General features: G+C 45.2%; 1 protein-coding gene across 2 annotated transcripts in view; it reads right to left on the minus strand.

Annotated features, from left to right (window-relative positions):
• Positions 1–25,419, minus strand: part of ACTN4 (actinin alpha 4) — a 298,634-nt gene that overhangs the window by 155,176 nt on the left and 118,039 nt on the right. For both annotated transcript variants that reach the window (XM_085625020.1, XM_085625021.1), the window contains exon 4: positions 6,275–6,361. In XM_085625020.1, the coding sequence (XP_085481146.1) occupies positions 6,275–6,361 (87 nt within the window). The remainder of the gene's footprint in view (positions 1–6,274; positions 6,362–25,419) is intronic.

A 25,419-nucleotide genomic window follows, 5' to 3' on the forward strand; every position in this document is an offset into this window, starting at 1 on the left:
TGTGCTCCCCTGTTTGTTTATAGCATGTGTTGTCCGTCCGGACCAACACCGAAGCCCCCTGGATAATTGCGCAAAAAGCCTTTAGCACCAGGAAAATGGCAAGTAACTCTAGAAGGTTGATGTGCCAGGTCCTTTGGTGGGTATCCCACCGTCCTTTTACTGTGAGGTCCTGAAGGTGTGCTCCCCACCCTTCGATAGATGCGTCCATTGTGAGGGTCAAACTTAGAGTGTCCACCAGAAATGGATGACCGGAAGAGACGTTGGTTTCGAGAGTCCACCAGAACAGAGCCGTTTGCATCCGAGATGTGACCTTGACCATATCGTTTAAGGATCCAGAGACTTGCGCCCATTGCTTGTCGAATTCCTCCTGGCTGGGTCTCATTTTCAAGCGGCAGTGAGGGACTAGTGGAATGCAAGACGACAACATCCCTAGGAAGGACTTCAACTGCCGAACAGAAACTGACTTTTTTAACCGGAGGAAGACTGCTAGGTTGCAAAGTAGTTGACGCCTTTCGTGTGACACAAAGGCCTTTGCCAGTTTGGTGTCCCGGATGGCCCCCAAAAACGTCCTGAGTTGAGCGGGGACAAATTTAGACTTGTCCATGTTGAACGTAAGGCCCAGAGACTGGAAGAGGGACCTGCAAAGTAGAGTGCCGGGATGCCAGTTCGAACGACCGTGCCTTTAGAAGGCAGTCGTCAAGATAAGGAAAAATTTGTACGCATTAAGCTTCCACCAGTGCGAGGACTTTGGTAAACACTCGGGGTGCAGAACGAAGGCCGAATGGAAGAACTTTGAGTTGGAAATCTTTCCCAGCCACTCTGAATCTGAGGAATATTCGGTGTCTGGGCAGAATGGGAACATGAAAATAAGCATCTTGAAGGTCCAGTGTGGTCATGTACTCTCCTTGGGATAGTAAAGGAAGGACCTCCTGAAGAGACAACATGCGGAATGTTTGCTTCTTGATGTATGTGTTTAGGGGACATAGATCCAGAATAGGGTGCCATTCTCCCGACTTTTCCTGTATTAGGAAGAACCTCTAACAGAATCCTCTGCCACTTTTGTAAGTTCGGAACCACTTCGATCGCGCCTTTTCTCAATAAGATTTTTAATTGACCTAAAAGTTCCTTCAGATGGGCAGGAGGAGGACCTCTGGGTGGAGAATTGGGAGGGATCTTGTCAAACTCTAGAACGTGCCCCCTGCGCACAATATCTAGAACCCATTGATCGGTAGTAATCAGAGACCATTTGGAGTAGAAGCGGGAGATTCGACCTCCAACCTTTGCGAGGGTGGAAGGCATCAAGTATGGTAGATGGAAAAAGTCATTGTTGGAGGGATCCCTTCCTCTATAAGAGGATTTACCTCTGTACTGTCGGTAAGACGCAGCTGGCGGTTGTCTGTACAACTGTTGATTCTGGGAGGAGTAACGTTGTTGGACTTAAGAATGGTATTGTCGGTATTGATTGGAACCTCCCCAAAAGGAAGGAGGAGTCATGATCCCACGCACCCCGAAAGGGGTGTTTTTTTTTTTAAATTGAAGTGTACCGAGAGCACGAGCAGTGTCGGTGTCCTTTTTGATCGCCTCAAGGGCATCATCAATGTGTTGGCCAAACAGCGATTCACCATCATAAGGCATGTCCAATATTTTCGTCAGCACCTCTGGACGGAAAGAAGTGGCTTTCAACCAGCCCTGCCACCTGAGAACAGCAGCACCCGTAGAAGACACGTCAACAGCACAATCAATGATCTCCGAGGAAATCCTTTCCCCTTCTTGAAGAATCTTAAATGCCTCTGCTTTAGAAGGTTGTGGTAGTAAATCTAGAAGGGGAGCAATGTCTGACCACATTTGTCGGTCATAGCTTCCGAGGATAGCTAGAGAATTGGCCGCTCTGACCGTAGTTGCCGCCATAGTGGAGAATTTTTTTAACCAATGCCTCCCCTCACGATTCGGAGGAGCCGATACTAGAGAAGAGGGATTCCTGGCACGACGTTGTGCTGCCTGTGTAATAATGGAATCAGGTTTCGACTGTGAAATAAGACAAGCAGGCCTATTTTCCGGGGCCTTGTATTTTTTATCTAGTCGTGGCAGGACAGCAGGAATGGAATTATGATGTTGCATGAGCTTAAGACCCTCTTGCCAAATAAAATCAATGATGGGAATAGCACACACTTTCTGTGGCTGATCCTTAAAGTAATACAAGAAACAATTCTCCTCTCTAGTGACCATCGGGAGGTGAAATCTCTTTGCCTCCCTTTCCATGAGGACATGAAATCCACCTATGTCCACCGGTGGAGAATCAAGAGTAGCTGGAGCAGTGGGGGAAGGCGTTTGAAGCTGATAATTGTCCCATTCAGTGAACAGGGATCTATCATCTGGCTCACCCTCCTCTCTGTTATCAACATCATCATCATCATCCTCCTCAATGACATGAGGAGTGTCTTGGCGTGGAAACCTGGACGCCGAAGTAGAAGGCGTAGAAAACGGTTCTGTAGGAAGCGGGGGTGGAAGAGGCGCTTGTGGTGCTGGAGAAGCTTGGACTGAGTTTGGGAAACGTCTGTAATAGTCATCTAGCATGAACTGAAGGTTGGAAATAAGGGACATAGGCATCTGCGCCATAGGAAGATCCGGTGAAGGCTGGTTGGCACGGTCTGAAACGTCGTCATACTCCTGGTCGTCATCAAAGTTCTGACATTTAATTAGAAGCTCAGAGGGACTGCGAGCAGCCCTAAATGTGTTATCCTCCTCCGATTCGTTGTCACCAGTGTCAGAAGAGAACAGTTCTGCTGGAGGATGTGAAGTAGTTTGGATTGGCATCAAAGTATCCAAAGAAGACAGTTGCCTTTGAAGCAGAGAACCTGAAGACTTCAAAGGAACCAGATCCATGGATGCAGCCGTCGGCGCAGTCGCCGTCGACGAGAGAAGTTGCTGGCGTTGTTGAGCCACCGTCGACGAAGCCACCGTCGACGACGAAGCCATAGTCTATGAAGCTGACCCTTTCGTCATCGTCGACAAAGTCAAAGGCACCATAGACGACAGAAGCCTCACCTTCACCGACACCAACGTCAATGGAGATGTCGCAGACAACAGAATCATAGCCAGCATCATAGATGAAGAAGCTGAAGTAGTCGTGGAGCGACGACAGCAGTCCCCATCGACGGAGGAAGCGACAACGAGCTCGTCGACGAGAGAACCAGTTTTAGGCAAAAACTGCTCAGTTAGAGTCTTGGACGCCTGAGAGTCAGATCTCGGGGGCGTAGAAGGTGTAGACAGACTCTGAGGGGCAGGAGACACCCCTTTTGAAGTGGAAGGCCGGTCAGTGGACTTGACAACATGAAGTTTCTTCACCAACTTAGTTTTAGGAGAAACCTTCTCCGATTCACTGGCTCTCTTCAAAGATGAAGTACTCCAGATTGAGGAAACACTCTCCACATCTGACAAAGAGTTGTCCTTATAGTCTTAAACTTCTGTAGCCACAGAAGGAGACTCCCCTCCCTGTCATTAAGGGTCTTCTGAGAGAAAGTCCTGCAGATTTTACAGTCCTTTACCTGGTGTTCAGGGTAGAGGCAATAAATGCACTTCTGATGAGGGTCCTTAGAATGAAGTCGCTGTTTTCCACATGTCCCACAAGGTCTGAAGAGGGACTTCTTGGTTGTAGATATGACAAAAGGCTTTTCTTTGAGAAAAAAAGAGAAAAAACTGAGCAGAGCTCAGGGAAGACTCCCTTCAAACGACGTGCGGTAGAAAATCTGAGGGCCTGAGCCTCTGAGGAGAACATTCTGGAGGGTGCTAGCGCCGGATTGGCTGGAGTTTGGACTATTCACAATGACTGTAATATGTTATAAAAGTGACAAGTTTTTTCTATCTAAAAACTCTATGATTCAATGTTACTCTATGGTTTTTTCTTACCTATCTATGGTTATGTTAATGCTACATTACTATGTTATGTACCGTGGGACACCCACTTCGATGACGGGGAATATTCAAGCATGTGAATGCATGAAAGACACCCCAATACTGGAGAATATAGCTTACCTTTGAATGACTGGATTCTCTGAATCACTTCTTTTTTTGCAGGTATGCCAACTAGTTTTCGAAATTATTACTATATATAGTACGTAATTCATTGAAATATCATAGGTATGTTTATACCTGGTTATTCAATTGCTTTTAGAACAAGACTTTCTTGCCTCTAAACCCTGGAATCAAACGTCAGTGCAAAAGGATAATACTTGCTTGAGGCAACTACTGCTCAAATGTATATACTTTATGGATTGTGAATTGTGCTCTCCCCTTGCATTGTTTTCTTGGTTTCTCTCTTCTTCTCCCGTTCAGACCTACATTTAGATTGCCAAATATGGCATATTAGAATGTTAGGTTTTACATGTTCATTATGTGCGATGTCGGACTAGAAAAGAGGGGAAAGTTCCCTATTGGGCAACCAGCTTGGGAGGGGGGAGGGACTGTTGGATTGTCTAGTATGCTCATCAGATACTTGGAATGATTAATGTCAATTGCTGATCAGTATGTTCCTCATATTGCAATGCTGATGTTACGGTAATGATATACTCTCTGGTCGTATTCCATGTCGTTGATATGACATGATTGAGTAATTACATGTTTGAAAATAATAAAATATGTGTTAAAAAATAGGGAACTTTCCCTGGTCTATACAACTGTTAATTGCATGGTTTTACAAAATATAAGAAAGTTGTATAGATCTAAAAGGCCTATTACCGCTATAACAATTTTTCATGTGGGAATATGCGGTGAGTTGTAAATATATGAATTTATAAAGCTATAAATAGGTTGGAATGATTTTAATGAGATTTGAATATTGTATTGAGATTTTAAAATGTATATACGTCATATGTTTTGTAGTCCTGAAGGAGTCCTATGAAAGGACAAAACGCATTGGCTACTCTGTGAAGATAAAAAGAATAAAGGATTATTTAAAATTCTACCGCATATGACCAAGAGCATCATTTCTCGTAACTTTTTGACTTCATGAAAATAATAACTTTAGTAAACTGATCTATGTCTGGAAATAAGTGTGTGCTGATCATCTTTTGGTAATTGTTCATGTGAATTCATTCACTCTTGAGAAAATTATGAGGTCTTCCTTTTCATGATCGTTGCACCGCGTAAAATAGACTCCCACTGATATTACAGGTGCGGTATTGTGTCAAAGGCCTCTTTGTAAATTGTTCGATAGAATAAACTGTTACGCTCATGTGTGTCAAACGGTTTAAATTTAAGAAAATAGGGACAGGCCTAAGGCACTAACAGCATCAAGTAAAATACTAATGAAGCACAAGTAGAACAGATACCACAATCGTGCTCACCTTTAATACAGTTTTGGCACAACGTGTTTGAGGAGAATTCTAAATCATGCTATGTAAAGAAACTTTAAGCCAAGATCTACAAGCAGTATGTCTGTGGAGTTAAAATCTAGCATGCGTGCTGAAATTCGATTTTCATTGTGGACAGGATGGCTAGAAAGCTGCTTCCACAAGCGAGGCTGAAATAACTCCGTAATTTTCTGATGGACCTAGGTTAACGTTTTCAGTGGTCTATAAAATACGTGTAACAATCTTTTAGTGTGAACACAATCTAAACAGTCAAAATAGTCACTTTAAAAGAATTGTTGTCGAGTATGCAATTAACCATGCTGTTTAGTAATTATTAACGTTATACTCTAATCCACAATTAGATATGGTTAGTGGTTAAAAAAAAATGGCTTGGCAGAATGGGAGTGTATTAGCGCAGTGAAGCAGGTGCTTTAGAGGACTCCTATCTTCTAGGAGTGGACAACTCTTCATTCTGGCCCTTAACCCTGATCTTGCCAATATATTTCTTCTTGCACCTCATAATCTCTCTCCCACCATGTACCGCAAGGGTAGATGTAAGTGGAGAAAAGAAAATATCAAGTTAAGTGTACATTTAAAGCATTCCTGGCAAAGGACACCTGGTAGTGAATTTGAAAATGGCTTCTGTTGGCAGATCTTTAGGCCCACTCACTATATTGGCTTAAGCAGAAAAGGCCTGAAATAAGCTAATAGAGAATGGCAGACTTATGGGTGCAACAGTTAAAAGCAACTTTCTAGAGCAATGTGTGCTTCAAAAACAGACTAAGATGATGAAATTGTAAAAGGTGGTTACATCTATTATAGAAGGCGAGTGATATGAAATGTGCATAATACCAGGAGTAGCGAGAAGAATGATAGCAAGAATTTAAGATCAAAAATAGTTGTGTAGGACAAGCAAAGTACATTACCTTCCACAGAGATATCTTGAATAGCAAATCGAAGGATAATTGTCCATATCATGCCAAGCGTCATCTTGGAATTGCCATCAACAATTTCTAGAAGACAAGAAAAGGCTACTTTTAACAATCAACCACTAGCATATTTCAACATTTCGATTCAGAGGATCTAGTGGAAAGAAGTAACCTACCTATAAGCTTGATTTTCGAATAATAGAGTATGCATCACATTCATAAATACTGATTTGCCTTAATTTTCTTCTTCGACCCTCTTAGCAGAAGTTTGTCAGAGCATTCTTCCGGGATAAAATCTACGCAAAATGTTGGCTTTGAGACTTGGTGTGTAAATAAATCGGGCCTGATAGATTATATATATATATATGGGATTTTTTGCAGAGCATTTTCCAAATCATCAATCCCCTCTGGGACATTAGGAAATATGAAGACTGAGAGGCGAAGTTGCTCAAACAGTCAAACGCTTCAACATACACACTTCTGATACAATTCCAATTCAGCTTATTAAACTGCCCCTCTTTCACGTGGACCATATTCAGAGCAACTTCATTTTAGGTCATCTGCCTGCAATGCACTAGATTTCTGCTTATTGGACACTCACTACAACTCATCAATGGAGTATCCGCCTTGACAGGCATCTTACCTCCATTTACAAATTTCATCCTGTAATACAAGTGCTAGCCAGAATTATATTAGCATCCTAAATGGGCCAATAATGCCAACATTATCCACCTCGCCTTACATTTATTTCGCCCATGGGAAGAGGATACAGTAAAACTCAGAATTTGCCAAATTTTACCATGTGACCAACAACGTTTGCAAAGTCCAGATTGAACAAAAGCAGGAACAGCAGCCTAGTGAAGGCAGTGGGAATAATTTACATATGTTAACAACCTCAAAGGACATATTTAAAGTTTTTTTTAATGCATGTTCCACAAAAAAGAAAGGGGGCGATAAATTAAGGGCTCCATATTTAGTTTCAATAGATTTACTTTTGCCTCACTCGCACTACTATTCTGTATGATACAATCACAATTTTGTCTGCTTACCTATCGAATACAATTCCTGCAAAGGCACCAGAATGAGGTTACCAGCGAGCACATATCTCTTAAATCTTGCACTAGTTCCCTGATGCCCGAAGAATGACATTCAACATTGTTCAACTCAGTTAATTCAAGATTTATTCAGAATCCAAAAGAGATCACCAATCCAACCATAAAACTATACAAGATAAAATTAATACTATTTTCTGCTAACATATCGCCAAAAAACTCGTAAAAAATGTAAATAAATTAAAACATTCATTGGGAGCAGACAATATAAAATTTAAATAAAACAGGATTTTAATCCTGGTTCCCACTATTGCAGGGCTGACATTTGAAGGGGTCACTTCCCTGGTCAGCCCATTTATCTTTAGAAGATCTAAGAAGATGGGTACCCAACTGTAATAGTAGCATCGTCCTCTGTACACTATGATCAAGAGACCGGGACAAATAATCCAGTTTCTTAGTACAGGTTATTTTGTTGATAAAAGAAGCACACATTTTCAGGCTACCTCAGTATTCAAACCAAAAATCAATATATATATATATATATATATCTTTATTCGGCTATATGATAGCCATAAAAGCACACAAAATGCAAAAACTGTACACGAAAAAACATATTTCATAAGCCATTAAATAAGTATTCACTATATAATGCAAAACAGTCTTGGGATAATCTGTTTTAAATATAGGCGCATCACCCAGGGGGACAATGAATCCAGGAGGGATAAGGTACATCCACATTTTTTTAACAAAATTTGAAAATTTAGAGCGAAACGGTCGAGCTTCTACAAAACTGATAAAACCTCCTGTCTCAATAGTTCTCAGAGAGATTCTCTATCTGCACGCATTAGGCTACACGCCCATCTTATAAGGTTTGAGACTGCCAGGGAAAATGTACTAGTAAGACCTACTTCTAAGTGTAAGGCCTGTACAAAAATGGTGTGCTAACTGAAGCTTCCTTAAGATTTTCCCCTCATAGAAATTAAAAGGAGACCACGTTGCTGTAGGTATGTCATGTATTCTACGGCATAGCTTAAGGTAGATGGAAGTTTTACCTTATTGGTGTCTAATAGGTGATTAAGATGTCTTCTCCACATAGTCATAGAAGGTATTTAATACACGTGCATGTGCTGATGCATTACTACAAATCCGAAAAAAAGGTGCTTGCTGTCAAGGTTGTGAGATAAAAAAATTCTGTCTAGATAGGTGTAAGATTTAACCTGTTTCTTATTTCTCACGGCCTATAGACCAACAATAAGGTTTACTTTGTTTTCTCCCCTTGAAAGTGGATTTCTTAGTTTTAGTGATACTAATTTTAATATGATGTTTTTCTGTATAAAAAAAAGTACTTCCAGGTTTCTCTGCAGCCCTACTGGAGTCAAGTAAAACCACATCAGAAGCTGGAAGGGACATGCTTCCCAATCTAAGCAGGCAGTAATAGTGAACATAAGAGGGTGCCAATATGCATCTGTTTCAATAAAAAAATAATGTATCTTGTGAGTTAACCCTTTATACCCACCCAACAAAACTTTACACCATGTAGAAGTATGGAGTGCAGTTATTCTAAGGAGACTGGATGAAATTCCCAGATCGACAAGTTTTTTCCCCATACAATAGGTCTGTCAACTCAGTCAAGGCCGCAAAGTCAAAGCAGGATAAATTATCTGAGATTTCATTGAACATATTTATCAAGTAATGTTTTAACAGCTGCAATATTATTCAATAAAGAATGTTTACATCTAAAACCTTATTGTTCTAAAGGAACTATTCAATTTCATTAAGTCCAGTCTTGAAAATTATCTAATACACTTCTTGCACAAATCTTGCCAGTTGAATCCAGTAGTGCAATTTGCCTATAGTTGTTTGGACCTAATCTGTATTCTCTTTTCAGCAGTGGGAAAGTACTAGCTTTCCATGAATTAGGAATGCATTGTGTATTCTAACAGTAATCATATAATGGGGTTAAAAATGTTCCCCATATTTCTGGGTTAGCTTTTAAGACCAGTGCCAGAATCTAATATGGACCCATAGCTCGGGAAGATGTAGCACCTTTCATGAATTTAATGCTCTGAGGAACTGTAAGGAGTGAGACATCCTTAGAATCTTGGGTTGATGTTAAATATTGGTCAAGAGACAGAGCCAGTGCTGGGACATTTGAATTTGCAGCACACAACTGAACAATGTAGTCAGACCATTTCGATGGAGTATGGAAGTAACAAAAATATTCCTTTTTGGTCAGCAATTATAGGCCACTAGCATCCAGTATTTTCTAGAATTTCTGGTAGCTGTGGCTTGATGCAAGTCAATCAAGTTTTGAGCATGTAATCTCCTTTTGCAAGAGAAGAGAATGATGTATTTTTCTTTTCCTTAATGCCTGAATTGTTTTGCTCCGCAGTTCCATTGGATACAAATACTGTTTCCTTGTTAATTTATTAATTTCTTTAGGAACGCTCTGTATCTAGGACATCTCTGCTGCCACACTCTTTTTTTGCAGTTTTTTGAGAATCAGTATATCCCGTCACCATAGCGACAAATTTCTCTAACGCTACAATTATATTGAAATCCTTGCCATTATCTAACAAACCTCCTAGAATTATCCCATTAAACAAATGTATATTTCTAGTGAAGGCGACCCTGTTTAGGAGCTACATCAACGTGACCATCACAGAATTCCAGGGACCAATCCGATGTATACTGAAAGAAGCGTTACAACAAACAAATGATGGACGGAATGCTGACAATGCAGACATTCTCCCCCAGTCAAGAGATCTGGGTTAAGGCACAGGGTCAAGACTGATTTGCATATGGCCATGTCTGAACTGGGGTGGCGTAGTGGGCAAAAGAACGATGGATTTAACCCAGATCTCTTGACTGGGGGAGAATGTCTGCATTGTCAGCATTCCGTCCATCATTTGTTTGTTGTAACGCTTTTCGCCCTAAGTGGGATGGGTATTCCCAGACGTGGGACCCGTGCTCACTACGCCACTGGAGTCAAGCTATCCTGGCTGATGACGGCTGATAGCCAGAAACCGGTCCTAGGATGCTTGATTCCGGTCCAGGGAAGACATGGCTTGGCAGTTCGGGCTGGACTGTTCCCATGAGGCACAGGGTCAAGACTGATTTGCATATGGCCATGTCTGAACTGGGGTGGCGTAGTGGGCAAAAGAACGATGGATTTAACCCAGATCTCTTGACTGGGGGAGAATGTCTGCATTGTCAGCATTCCGTCCATCATTTGTTTGTTGTAACGCTTTTCGCCCTAAGTGGGATGGGTATTCCCAGACGTGGGACCCGTGCTCACTACGCCACTGGAGTCAAGCTATCCTGGCTGATGACGGCTGATAGCCAGAAACCGGTCCTAGGATGCTTGATTCCGGTCCAGGGAAGACATGGCTTGGCAGTTCGGGCTGGACTGTTCCCATGAGGCACAGGGTCAAGACTGATTTGCATATGGCCATGTCTGAACTGGGGTGGCGTAGTGGGCAAAAGAACGATGGATTTAACCCAGATCTCTTGACTGGGGGAGAATGTCTGCATTGTCAGCATTCCGTCCATCATTTGTTTGTTGTAACGCTTTTCGCCCTAAGTGGGATGGGTATTCCCAGACGTGGGACCCGTGCTCACTACGCCACTGGAGTCAAGCTATCCTGGCTGATGACGGCTGATAGCCAGAAACCGGTCCTAGGATGCTTGATTCCGGTCCAGGGAAGACATGGCTTGGCAGTTCGGGCTGGACGGTTCCCATGAGGCACAGGGTCAAGACTGATTTGCATATGGCCATGTCTGAACTGGGGTGGCGTAGTGGGCAAAAGAACGATGGATTTAACCCAGATCTCTTGACTGGGGGAGAATGTCTGCATTGTCAGCATTCCGTCCATCATTTGTTTGTTGTAACGCTTTTCGCCCTAAGTGGGATGGGTATTCCCAGACGTGGGACCCGTGCTCACTACGCCACTGGAGTCAAGCTATCCTGGCTGATGACGGCTGATAGCCAGAAACCGGTCCTAGGATGCTTGATTCCGGTCCAGGGAAGACATGGCTTGGCAGTTCGGGCTGGACTGTTCCCATGAGGCACAGGGTCAAGACTGATTTGCATATGGCCATGTCTGAACTGGGGTGGCGTAGTGGGCAAAAGAACGATGGATTTAACCCAGATCTCTTGACTGGGGGAGAATGTCTGCATTGTCAGCATTCCGTCCATCATTTGTTTGTTGTAACGCTTTTCGCCCTAAGTGGGATGGGTATTCCCAGACGTGGGACCCGTGCTCACTACGCCACTGGAGTCAAGCTATCCTGGCTGATGACGGCTGATAGCCAGAAACCGGTCCTAGGATGCTTGATTCCGGTCCAGGGAAGACATGGCTTGGCAGTTCGGGCTGGACTGTTCCCATGAGGCACAGGGTCAAGACTGATTTGCATATGGCCATGTCTGAACTGGGGTGGCGTAGTGGGCAAAAGAACGATGGATTTAACCCAGATCTCTTGACTGGGGGAGAATGTCTGCATTGTCAGCATTCCGTCCATCATTTGTTTGTTGTAACGTATACTGAAAGAAGAGCAGAATTGAAACTTTCAAAATTGTATGATCAATATAATTTTTATCAACCCTGCTCAATTTGGATATTAGTTCAAATAAATCACAGCTCTACATTATAATCAAATGCTGATGATGCTGTTATACCAGTTCTAGTATGTCTTGCAGAAATGTCTGATAAGATCCTTCCATTGATTACTACTCCCCTAATAATTTTTAGGTATTCAAGCAATTGTCTACCTCTACTATCGGCTAAAAAGTTATTTGGAAATAAGGATTCTGTGGTATCCCAAGTTTCGAGCTCTTTATTCCTGAATTTTCTCAGGCGAGTATTATATATTTTTGCATCAAAAACTCATAATAAAAAATAAGAACTAGAATTATTTTAAATTGTGTTTGATAAAATAAAAAACTGACTAGGAAAAAATCTTTTACCTGGTGGTATATAAATATTAAACAGAAGGAGAGATTTACTACTACCACCACAATTCTGATCGTGCAATTCAATTTTTACACATGTAATATAATTGCTTGGTCATAATAGACATATGAAGTTCCATCTGTACCTCACTTTGCATGGCTTTTGTTAGAACGGAGTTATCGAGTTCTAGTTTGTTTGAACACCATGTCTATGTAGACAAAATAATGGAAGCTTTCAGGCTCATTAGAAAGTTAGTTTTTTTCCACCATACCAGACTGCTGGATTCCATGATAAAAGCTGGAAGCTAGAGTTAAAATGGACATTTAAAAGCCCTATTTATTTTACTGCATTTGGCTGTACAGATAGGCAGGCCTAAGATACTTCATCATTGAAAAGTTCCTGTCCAGTATGCTCGCTAGTAGACTCTTTTGCCATTCATGTCAACTCGGATGCCAAAAGAGTTGGGCAACTTATAAGCTTTATTATTATTGAAACAATGAGCTTGGGTATTCATCACTACTATAGGAGAGCTATTTGACTCCACTCCCACAAAAGCTAGTTTAGACAGAAGAAATGTCAACCCCCCTCCTACATAATAAATCAATATCATTCAGCATAATTGCTGGAACTAACTTTAAATATTGGTCGAGAGACCGAACCAGTGCTCGGTCATTTGCAGCATACAACTGAACAATGTAGTCAGACCATGTCGATGGAGAAATTTAAGTAACCAAAATATTCCTTTTTGGTCCGCAATTAAAGGCCACTAGCAACCAGTATTTTCTAGAATTTCGGGAAGCTGCAGCTCGATGCAAGTCACTCAAGTTTTGATCATGTAACCCTTTTGCAAGAGAAGTGATGTCTTTCCTTTTTTTTCTGTTAACTGAATTGTTTTGCTCCACAGTTCCGTTTGACAAAATCTATTTGCTTGTTATTTATTCATTTTTTTAGACACTGCATCTAGGACAGCTTTGCTGCCAGTCATATTTTTGGCGTTTTCTTCAAGACTCAGAGTATCCTCTGTGACCATAGCGACAAGTTTCTCGAACTCTACAATTATATTTAAATACTTGCCATTATCTAACAAACGCACCTTCTAAAATCTTTCCATTAAACAAATTTATATTTCTCAGAGTTCCAGTGAAGGCAACCCCCGCTTAGGAGCTACATCAACGTGACCATTACAGAATTCCAGGGACCAATCCGATGTATACTGAAAGCAGAGCAGAATGCAAACATTCAACATTGTATGATCACTATAATTTTGATCAACCCAACTCAATTTGGATATTAGATCAAATAAATTACAGCTCTACATTTTATATTCAAATGTGGATGATGCAGTTATACCAGTTCTAGCGGGACTTGCAGAAATATGAGGTAAGATTTTTGCATTGATTACTACTCCCCTAATAATTTTAAGGAATTCAAGCAATAGTCTACCTCTACTATCGGCTAAACAGGTATTTCGAAATAAGGACTCTGGGATATCCAGGCTACCTTGAGCGCTTTATTCCTAATGTTCTCAGGAGAGTATTAGATATTTCTTGCATTAAACTCGCCTATCATCAGAAACTGAAAACTAGAATAATTTTCAATTGTGCTTTCTATAAAATCGAAAGAGTTGACTAGGAGCTAACCAAAATTCGACTCTTGCAATTAAAGGATCCGATTTCTAAGGAAAAGAGACTCATTTGATTTGAGCTGAAGATAATGATTACAACCGTGGGTATAAGCACAGCACCAAACACATTTTTGGGCGATTTAGTGGATTGCAATTAGAGCTCCCGGTTTTATGGCATTTATGTTTTTTTGACATTTCAGTCTGTATTTATCCATATTTATTTTTTTCTAATTTCATCTGTATTTATCCATATTGATTTTGGATTTTGTGAAAAAAAGAATCTGAAATTAGTATTTTCTACATTTATTTGATCGATAAATATGCACTCACGCCTTAACGATTAACAGATTTCAGGGATATAAACACACTCGGATGATAAAATATGCTCTTATAAGAAAACATGCAAATTTTAATATCAAGGTTGTACATATCTATTGCTGTTCATCAAGGCCCTTTACTAAAAATCCTCTCTTTTTTTTTTTTGCAACTACCCTACCTTTTGATCGACCGAGCTACTCACTCGTCTAGGAGGGCATGACTGACAGCATCTAGAATCACTCAAAAACAACCCCTTTTCCGATTTTATCCACATTTAAAAATAAATACAAACAGGAAAATAAATGCGTTTCGGTCTGTATCTGTAAAAATCAGTTAAAACGGAAAGGGGGGGGGGAGGGGGGGGGGGGGGGGGTAGGGTGGCTTGATCGGCCATCGTGGCAGACGCAGCTTAGTAGAACTCCGGTCCCCACGCCATCATCCGCCGCATATCCTACAGTATCCTGGCACGTAGACTACTCATCTTGCCTCGTTGCCTCCTGGAGAAGACCGGGAGCGTGACGGTGTCATCGGCTGCGCGCCCGGCAGGGGGGGGGGGGAAGGGGGGGGGGGGGGGGGGGAAGGGGGGGGGGGAAGGGGGGGTCTGTTGCGGTGCTCTCCCTGGCCCGCTCCTCTGGCTGGTATCGATCGCTGCTCCTGCACCGTGGCCCGCTCGGGGCCAGACGGAGGGTACGGCAGCTGTTGTCCTCGCGGCAGGGGTCATCCTGACGACCTGGGGCCTGGAGCGGTGGGGCCCAGCACTTTTGGTGAGCGGCCCCGAGGTGCGGAGCTGCGCAGGTCCCGGCGCACCCCCATCAACCTCACGGCTGCCATCTTGCTGGCGGGGTCAGGGGGCGTCTCCACGCCGGCGGATCGGCGCGGCCTGGCTCATCGCAGCGCTCCTGGGTGTTCTGGTGAGGCCGGCGGAGTCGCGCTGCTGTGGGGTGCCCGCAATCGTACTGCCTGCTTCTCCTGCTGTGGGTGACGCTCCTAAAAAGATTGCCCGGATGTTCTGCTGAGGCGCCTGGAGCGGACGTGTGGCTGCCCTGGGGGAACTGTACACACATGGGGCACTGACAGGAGTCTCCCGACAGTGAGTGGCCTGCAGTCCTTTCATTACCTCCCGGCGCTGGCAGCCTCTGTGCTCGGGGGCCTTTTCCTGCATGCTGTGGGGCGCCTATGCTACCATAGCAGTGATTGAGGGCCGTACCTAGGCCATTTCACCAGCAGATTCCTCAGGCGAAGACGGCCCTGGGCTGGAACACGAGGGCCTTGAGTGGACTCTGACTGTGCGTGGGGCAAAGGGGTGCGGTCCTCCGCCATCAGCCCGAAGAGCCCGGTGAATTTCAACTTGCCGGGGTGCTTGTTCTGTGCGCGGGTTGGAGGTCGTGGTCTCCTTTTCGCCCCGGATTTGCTACCTTAGTTACGCTGCACACTACGTGACTGTATTCCCCTGGCCTTCGGCATTCTGGTCCCATCTGGCGCGGCAGCCTCCGGCCCAGCGGAACGTGCTCCTCGTTCCCCAATCCTTTGCACGGCCTGCGGCCATATATGCAGATGGGCAAGGGGGGGCCCGGCGGTGCCAGTCCAAAGCAGGGTACCATGGACCAATTTACCACGGCTACTGGGGGCGCTACGGGTGGGGATGGGGGCAGCTCTGCTCCGGATAACGCTGCCCTGCTGGCTGCCATCAACAATGCCCGAGATATGCTGGACGCAAAAATTGGCGCAGTGGGGTCAGAAGTTTCCTTTCTCCGTCAAGATCTCCGCAAAGCAGTAGACCGGATCACAGAGGCGGAAACAAGGGTCTCAACGGTGGAGGATTCGGTAACCTCACTCCAAGAGAAAGTCAATAAGCTGACTGTCGTCACACAGGAATTGGCTTCTAGGGTGGAGGATGCGGAGGGGCGGGCCCGGAGGAACAACCTGCGCTTCGGGGGCCTGGCCGAAGGTTGTGAAGGGGCATCTATGACAGACTTTATAACTAAATGGCTTAAGGATATCCTGCCCCCTGACCTCCTGTCCTCTGCTTTCATCATGGAATGGGCGCACAGGGCCCTGACGCAGAGGCCCCCGCCGGGTGAGGCCCCGAGGCCAGTTATCGCCAAAATCATGAACTACGCCGACAGGTAATGCTATCCTATGATTCGCCAGGACACAAAGACAGCTTCGTATATGAATCTAGGTCTATCATGGTCTTCCCGGACTACACACGCTTAGTCCAGCAACAACGCCAATCCTTTATGTTCGCAAAGCGTAGACTTCGAGAACTGAAATGTACAATATATGTTGCTGTATCCGGCTCGCATGCGGGTAATCTATAATTCCAAGTTCTATATCTTCGACACCCCGGAGGCGGTCTTTGCATGGGCCGATGAGCGCCCACGGATCCGTGTGGGTTCCCCATCGGCCTTGGATTCGGACTCCTCTCGCAGCTCTAGATCTCAGCGGCCACGACGCAACAAGTCCCAGAAGCGGCCGGGCACGGGGCCAGAGAGGGCTTCGCCGAGCCCCGGGTGACCGCCCTGATGGCTTTCGTCTACTCCACTTCCCCAACGGTGCTTTGTAAGACAATGTGTTTTTCTGAAACTTTGCATACGAGGGGTCGTAGGGCCTGCTTCGCAGGCTGCTAGGCCATGACTGTTCTGCACCTCCCGGATTCTTAGGTTGAGTGGGTGGGTTGGGTAACTTTGGTGTGGTACCGGAGGGTCCCCAGTTGGGGGTCCTTCGTCCTCTACACCGCAACAGATGCTCCTTGTTTCTGGTAGTGTTGGGTGGGGGGTGTCTGGTTTTCTCTTTTTTGAAAGTTTGATTCATTTTGTTTATGTTCGGCTCATGCATACAGGCAGTGCGTTATGTTACATATGGTCTTTTATACAGATCCCTTGCTTTATTCAACATCTTTCCAAGACCCAATGGCGTCCGGTGAGGCATATCTCCTTGGGGACTTAACGGTGGTCTCCTGGAATGTTCGAGGAGAACTAAATAAGGTGAAACGGGGGGCTGTCTTGCGACAGGCAAAGAGATATGGGGCAGATATCCTGCTTCTGCAAGAGACCCACATGCTGGGCACGAAAGTTCCGTGCCTTGCTCGGTTTGACTTCTATTACATCTACCATGCGGGTTTCACGAGCGGTTCCAGAGGGGTGGCGGTCCTTATACACCGCAGAGTCCAGTTTCAATACATAGCACATAGAGCCGAACCTGGGGGCCGGTTCCTTTTCATCACGGGCAAGGTACATGGGGAGCAGGTCACTATAGGGTGTATCTATGCCCCTCCACCTCTAGGCGCCACCTTCATAGACAATTTATTGGGGGTCTGGGGATCCCTTCCGCCTGGCTTGACCTTGATGGGGGGGCGATTTGAATGACACGATGGGACCCTCCGATAGACAGCGCACCTTTAGATACCCCTATACCTCAGGGTCCAACTAAGCTGCATACCTTAGCGTCGACACTAGACTGGGCAGACATATGGCACGAACTCCACCCTACGGAACATGATTACACATATCTGTCTGCGGTTCACGGATCACAGTCTCGACTCGACTATTTTTTTGTTCCGCGGGTATTTCTCCACAGATTCTCCCAGGTGCAACACAGACCGCGAGGTCTGTCCAACCACTCCCCGGTCACATTGCGCTTCCACCCATGCACACGCAGGCCCCCATTCCGCTGGTGCACGTCTCCTTGGCACCTCCGTTGTCCGGCTTATCAGGACATGCTCAACGCAGTGATCACTACATATCTCGCCAACAATGGCCCATCTGCCCCCTCGAACACTACCCTTTGGGAGGCTCTTAAACCGACCGTGAGGGGTTCCGACATTAGCAACCGCACACAGGAGAGACGGAAGCGCCGCGAGCAACTCGCCACCCTAGACGTCAGACGTCCTTATCTGCCCAACTCAGTGCTAATCCCTGCCACGTCCTTCGCCGGAACTTGCTTCTAGCACAGCAAGAACTAAGTCAACACCTCCTGGATGAAGCCAAGGCGATTTGGGAGGCATCTCAACATCGAATATACCAGTGGGGGGGACAAGTCAAGCAAAATGTTGCATAGATTGTGCCAGGCAGATGGTGCCCCGGCCGTCACGCCTGCGAATCAGGGCTTAGACGGGTCGATGTACACGTCGCCGGCAGAGGTGGCGGACGAATTTACGTGGCACTTCACCACCCTGTATGCCCGCAAAGAGCAGATATCTGCCGAGCTCATTGCGGAGTTCCTGCGGGACATTCCGCCTCGTCGGCTCCCCGATTCAGTGCAAGAGAACTTGGAGGCACCCATTACAATAGAGGAGTTGTCTGGTGCCCTTGGTGCGATCCAGCCGGGTCGCACCCGGGTCCCAACGGGTTCCCCATGGAATTCCTTTGGTCCCATATAACCCTACTGGGGCCTCACTTGTTGGCAACTATCGTGGATGCAACCGACCGGGTGTCTGCCAGAGGACTGGCGGCACACGGACATAGTGCTATTTCCTAAACCTGGCAGACCCCCCCCCCCCCACCGAGGACCAGTCTTCCTATCGCCCCATCTCTCTTATTAATATCAAACCCAAATTGTTGGAGAAGGTCTTAGCTGACCGCCTTCGCGGGTGCATCACCGCCCTGATCCAGTCGGGCTTTGTGCCACAGAGGGCTGCGAGAGATAACATCAGGCGTGTTCATAATGCCGTTGCTGCGGCCCCTATGTTGGGCCGCCCTATTATTGGCCGATATTGACCAGGCATTCGACTCCTTAAGCTGGGTCTATCTTTTCCAACTACTTGAAGCCGTCAATCTCAGGCCTCGATTCCTGACCTATGTTCGCTTGCTGTATACGAATTTGACAGCGTCCGTTCGTATTGCCGGACACCGCTCCTGGCCATTTCCGATCCGGAGAGGTACGCGCCAGGGCTGTCCGCTCTCTCCATTGTTGTTCGCTCTGGCGGTTGAGCCCCTGGCGGCCTGGGTGAGGGGCGATCCGGTGTTCCGGGGGTTCGATTGGTCCCGCTCGCGGTCAGATCGTATAGTGTTATACGCTGACGATGTCCTATTTTTTATGACTGCCCCGTGGTACTCAGAGCCCCGTATCCTGGAGATCCTCCGAGATTTTGGTAGCACCACCGGCCTCCACACGAATCCCGCTAAGTCCATTCTCTTCCCGGTGTGTGGGCACCAGGGCCGTGAATCGTGGGCTGCGCAGCTTTCCCGGGCTACGGATGGATTGAAATATCTGGGGATCTACATTTCCCCATGCTCCAAGATCTCGTGGGCACATAATATTTCCCTGTTAATGGTTAGCCTAAAAAACGAAACTGCGGTGTGGTCTGCTCTCTCGCTGTCCCTCTATGGGCGATCAGCCATTTTTAAGATGGAGTCTTTGCCTCGGATATTGTATCGCCTCCAAAATTTCCTGTACCCTATCCCTCGCTCTTGGTTCGCGCAGGTGAACGCAATTCAAAATAACTTCCTATGGGGAGGCGGGGCTGTTCGGGTGGCGCTCCGCACCTGCTCACAGTCAACGTACTGTGGAGAGATCGCGGCGGCTGACATCTACTCCTACTATGTTGCATTTCACATCCTTGCGATTAATGAGCTATGGTACAATTCCCCCACAGACCTGGCGTATGCTACTGAACATTCCTGCATGGAGCAGGTTCCCCTTCTCCATTTATTATACAGTTATACGGAACTAGATCTACCGCCGGCTGGCAGCCAAGCTATACTGCTGTGGCGGGCTAAGACCAGGCAGATGGGATGGAAGGGGCGACTAACTCGACAGAGCCCCCTGTGGCGGGGTACAAGCCTCAAGTCTGCTACTGCATTGAAGGGATTTCGAGGATGGGACCTGGTGGGGATCTCGAATCTAGGGGTTGTAATGAAATGTGTCACACTAAAATCTTTTTAACAATTACAATCAGATTTCAGCCTCCACAGGTCACAATTTCACAAATACCTGTAGCTCCGACATGCGCTCTCCCCTCAGATACGCCATTTGGAAACCCTTCACGAGTTTCAGCCTTTGGAGGGACGTTTATTAATGGGGGACCTCGGATTACATAAAATTAGACAGATTTATCAGACACTGACGACACCCCCCCCCCATTACTTTAGACAAGACCCGACAGGCCTGGCAGGCAGATATTCCCGACCTAACGGACGACGACTGGGCCGAGGCGATAGCCAGCCCCAGGGGCGCAGCTGTCTCCACACGCTATAGGCTAATCCAGTTCAAATATCTGCATCAAGTGTATTATACTCTGGTTCGTCTGTGGCGGATGGGGGTCATTCAGTCTCCTGTATGCTTGCGGTGTGTCTGTGAGGAGGGGGTCCTCTTCCATACAGTGTGGACTTGCACGGCCCTGCAGCCCTTTTAGAATAGAGTCCGGTCATGTCTCAGCGAGGTGGTGGGGTGGGTGCTCGCATTAGATCCCCGGTTGTTTCTACTACATTCCAAAGATGACATTGGGGGGGAAAATCGCTATAAACAGCATCTACTGTTTCTTGCCCTTACTATTGCCAAGAGGGACATAGCGCAGTGTTGGAGGGCATCCTCTCCTCAGACCTTGGGTAAATGGAAGGCTGCACTGGATCGGTGTATGGGTGCTGAGATTGCTGTCTTTGTGGCTCGGGGCTGCCCCCGGAAACACTGCAAGATTTGGACACGATGGGCGACGTATCGGGGAATTGACATGACCCCTCTCCCAGAGGAAGATTCGTAAAAGCTACCCCTGGCCCACTGCCCTCCAATACCCCAAACTATGTTGTTTGCCTATTTCACCCCTTATCGGACTGAATATTGGGATTCTGGTGTATTACGTACTATATTTTGGGATCTGACCACTGTCTGTATATTGCTTATGTTGCTTGTATTTTTGGGTTACCTGCATGTTTGGCAGGGGCTGTATTTATTGGTGGAAATAGGGGTCATCGCATATGAGTTCCAACTGATTTTGTATGCCATTGTGGGGCTTTCGCCCAATATATTGCAAAATGACCAAATAAAATTAGTTTTAAAAAAAACGGAAAACAGGGAGCTTTGATTACAATCCGTGTGAAAGTCACTGATAACAACAGTTGATGTAATAGTACAGGAATTAAAATGTAAATAAAAGACTAAAGGGAATTGCTTTTACCTTTGGAAAAAATGTTTGAATAGAAGGTAAACCAACTAAAGACCATACATCTAGGGATTTTCTTCGCCCTCCATTTAACCTTTGCCAAGGCTGTTGTCTCTTTAAATGAATGGCACGATTCCGAAGCATTTTAATAGTCATTCTTCAACATTCCCCAGGAGAGTAGGACAAACAAAATGGGAAGTGGAGCAAAGTCTAAAATAAACACTTTAAGTGAATCAAAGTGCATTGAACAAACTGAAGAAACCAACAAAATAGTCCACTCCACTCCTCACAGTGGAGGAGAACCTTTGCTGCCGCCACCACCCCCAGACAGAAATGCAAACCAATAGTGCGTAAAGAAAACAGTCCTCCAGGAAAGAAACTTGTATCCTCCACGGAGCTCTCTCCAATTAGACTCCCTCCACCCGCTCACACAACTACAACACTCCCAACCTGGCTGCTGACTGGTGCTGATCACCATCCCGCCACACTCCTGGCTCCGCCAGGTCAGGCACAGTGGTGGCTCAGCACACCAAACTCCAGACTACACGGTGGGGGGAGGGGGGAGTACAGCTCCCATGGCAAAAGAAGATAGAGCCCAAAATAGCTTTGGGTCCTTATTGTTAGAGGTCTCAGAGTCCATTATGTTTAGTTTAGAATCGGGCCTCAATGTGGCTATGATGCTATTGGACCTGTCAGTGGCGTTTGATACTGTGGATCATAACATCCAGCTGTACAGGTTAGAACATTTTAGGGTAACAGGTTCTGCACTCGGCTGGCTGAACTCCTTCTTGGAAGGACGTCAGCAAGTGGTATGGCTGAAGTCATGCTTCAGGTGGAAAAATGTTGAAGTACAGGGTGCCGCTAGGCTCCTCCCATAGTCCCACTCTCATCAACGTTTATATGCCGCCTTTTTCATATTTAGTGGAATCCTATCACATCAAGATCATCTGATACACAGATGATACTCAACTCCTGCTCACATATGATGGAGATCCTGGGTTCCCCAACATATTAGGTACAAATCACTGACTAACATCAAGCACTCCGGAATAGAGGACCTAAGTACTTGAATGAACACATTTTGGCATACAAACCTGGAAGTCTCTGGGTTCCACCTTTGCAGGCCTTTTTGTGGTTGCCCGTTTTCAGAAACAATAGAGTACTGTTAAAGCAGCAGGTCTGTGGAATAGACTGCCTGAATACTTAAGAATTCTCGAATAAGACAAAATCTTAAAAATAATTGAAAACACACTTATTCAGTCTAGTGATGTTTAGGGGATGGACGTTTCATACTATACTCTTTGGGAAGCCTAGAAAAAGCACTGGGACACTCCTTGGAGTAGCTGAGCGCTATAGAAATTATTTTGTTCATTCACAAACTTACTCTATAGCTGGGTTTACTGCTCCCAGCACTCCGAGCTCATAACCAAGGACGGATGGATTGGGATGTGATTAGACTTGTGATCATTTAGCTAATCCAGTGCTCCTTCTGATGTAATGCTGGGAAGCTTGGTGTGGACACATGCCTGTCATTAAAGAATTCTCTGGAACAGCCAGCTTATCATAGTTTTGCTGAAACTGACAGTGCCTGGCTGCAACTCTCTTGGGCAGAAAAGACTAGACTTCACAATTATCCCTATGACCTCTTTCTGAAGGGAACCACAAATATATTTTGTACAGCACTAAGAATCCAAGCATGTATAGGGTCTATAATGTAGCATCAAAACTGATGCCACACATCGCTTGCACATCACTTGAAGGAAACAGTCATTTAGAGAAGGATTTAAGGGAATTTTCTGGCGATGAAGTAAGATCACTACCATGGCCAGAGTCAGGGATGTGGAATTTCTATAGCCAGACGCCTAGGACATATTGTTTGAAGTCAACGGCAACAAGTTTTCATGTGTATTTTGTCCATGGGACAAGTAGCCCCAACCCACTGCAGCACAAACCAGTTTGCAGTACCACATTAAGGATCAGGGAAGGGCACTGTCTGCAGTTAAGGTAATATTTTTGTGCATATGTTAATGCTGTTCAAACTTGTATTAATGGTTTATCATCATCTGAAAGCCTTTATTAGTAGGGTGACCACTCCAAGTAAATGTTCTAAACCCTAACTCCCAGTATAAAACTGTACACACGTTTTCAAAGTTTAGCAATATGAGGCTATGTATATTGCTTCCAGAATGCTCTCCAATTTGATGCAAATATTTGCAGAAGCTTTAATGCAAGATTGAGGATTCTTGGCTTTTTAAAATAAAATATTCATAAAAGCAGGAAAAAAAACGTTTAGCTAAACTGTAAACTTATTTCTTTGCAGCATCATTCAGTAACATGCAAACATGCAGCATCATGCGTTGATGCATGCTAGTATTTCTCAAAAATATTCATAATGGAAAATCTGTGTAATCAGTTTCAATAAGATTATGGGAAACAAAACAAAAAAAAGCATTGGCAAAACTAGTAGGTCTGAAATTGGTGATCAGCTTTTTAGTTTTGTCAATGTGCGAATAGTTTTGGCATGGTTTTTGTAAAACCTTATTGGTGTGGGAGCTGCCGGGCCCTCACCATTATAACAAACATTGGAAAAAGCAAAAATTGTATTTGGTCTCAAAAAGCACACTGCCACAGTAGTTACTGGCACTGAACAAAACTACTTTCAGTGCTGATATGCTCCGTGTGAAAGAGCAGAATGCTGACAGTCAGTGAAGCCAGCCTATACAGAGAGAGAGTGAGACAGAATTGTAAGTAACACAAAAGGTCATGGTCAACACCAGACAAAATTAGGGGCGCAATTATTAAACTAAGTCTCAAAAGTGCACCCATGGTATATGTCCTTGCATTAAGTGCAGCTATACGGCTTTCGTGAATTCCCAAGAATTTACAGAAGGAGGACAAGAAATAGTACTCCTAGAAAATATCTGAACTGCATTTTAGCATTAGCAAATATTAATGTGCAGATTTGCTCAAGCGAAAATATGAGTGTTTGCAAGTTCACTTCCTCTCCAACCACTTTTTTCCCCGCATCTGGAAGAAGGTTTATGTCTGCCATTGTCGGGTGTAAATTTCCAACATTTCTCAGTATTGAAAAAAATTAAAGAAGAGTTGTTGAAACCCCGTAAAACATGCAAGTTGGTAGGTCTGCACCAACTCTAAAGGGCATTCTAACCCTGGAACTATTGCTTACCACCATCTTCAGCCCCACTACGTAGATCTGCGAAAAAGTGGCAACACAAGGGGGTTGCAAGTATTTAAACACTACTATGGTATGAGCCCTGGGATAATCAGAGGCTATGTTTGAGCTCTTATACTATAAGAAGATTGCTGCCTTAATTTGTCGTCGCACTAAATGGCACCAAAGGGACAAGTGGATTTGGTTACAGAACAAGTAGATTTATGAAGCAACCTGTCCCATGGACAAGTAGATATTTTATTAAATTCCCCGCCCCTGCAGAATCGTACTAAAGACCAGAGAGGATGCACAAGACCCCAATGGCACGGTCCTTTACTCATAATGATGGCATCCCACGTGAACAAGAGGTATTTCCGTTGCCCTTTCAACAGGTATGAATGTAGGCACCTAAACTGTCCTTTGGGCACATCAAGTCCTCCTTACAAGAACATAGTGGAGTGTATGTGCCCTTCCTCTTTTCTATGTCAGGACTGGGGCAGAGGCTGCATACAGGGGGAGACCATGAACGCTTTATTGAACTGAAATTGCATTTATGTAGCCCTTACCACCCCTGACGAAGCATTGAAACGCTTTGGTAAAGCATAGGTGTTCTTCAACAATGAGAACATCAAGGAGTTTATGGTTATCTGGGTCCAGTAGCAGTAGTGTAGGGAAAAACTCTCCCTCCTAACCCACTCGAAGGCATGTTAGCCTCATGAGATGGTGCAGAAAAGGGTGCCTGGTCTATAGGGATGTGACAGGGACTTCATCGTCTTGACTGAGCAGCTGGGTCAAAGGGAATTTCTAACTTTGGATGACTGGACAGCACTGGCCGACAATAGGATGGGGGAGCTAGGTGGTACCACTTGATGACACTCACCCATCATGGAATTTAATAAGGTCTACTCTTCGAAAGAGGTTGATA

The sequence above is a fragment of the Triturus cristatus genome, chromosome 9 (assembly GCF_964204655.1).
Source record: "Triturus cristatus chromosome 9, aTriCri1.1, whole genome shotgun sequence".
Taxonomy (NCBI): domain Eukaryota; kingdom Metazoa; phylum Chordata; class Amphibia; order Caudata; family Salamandridae; genus Triturus; species Triturus cristatus.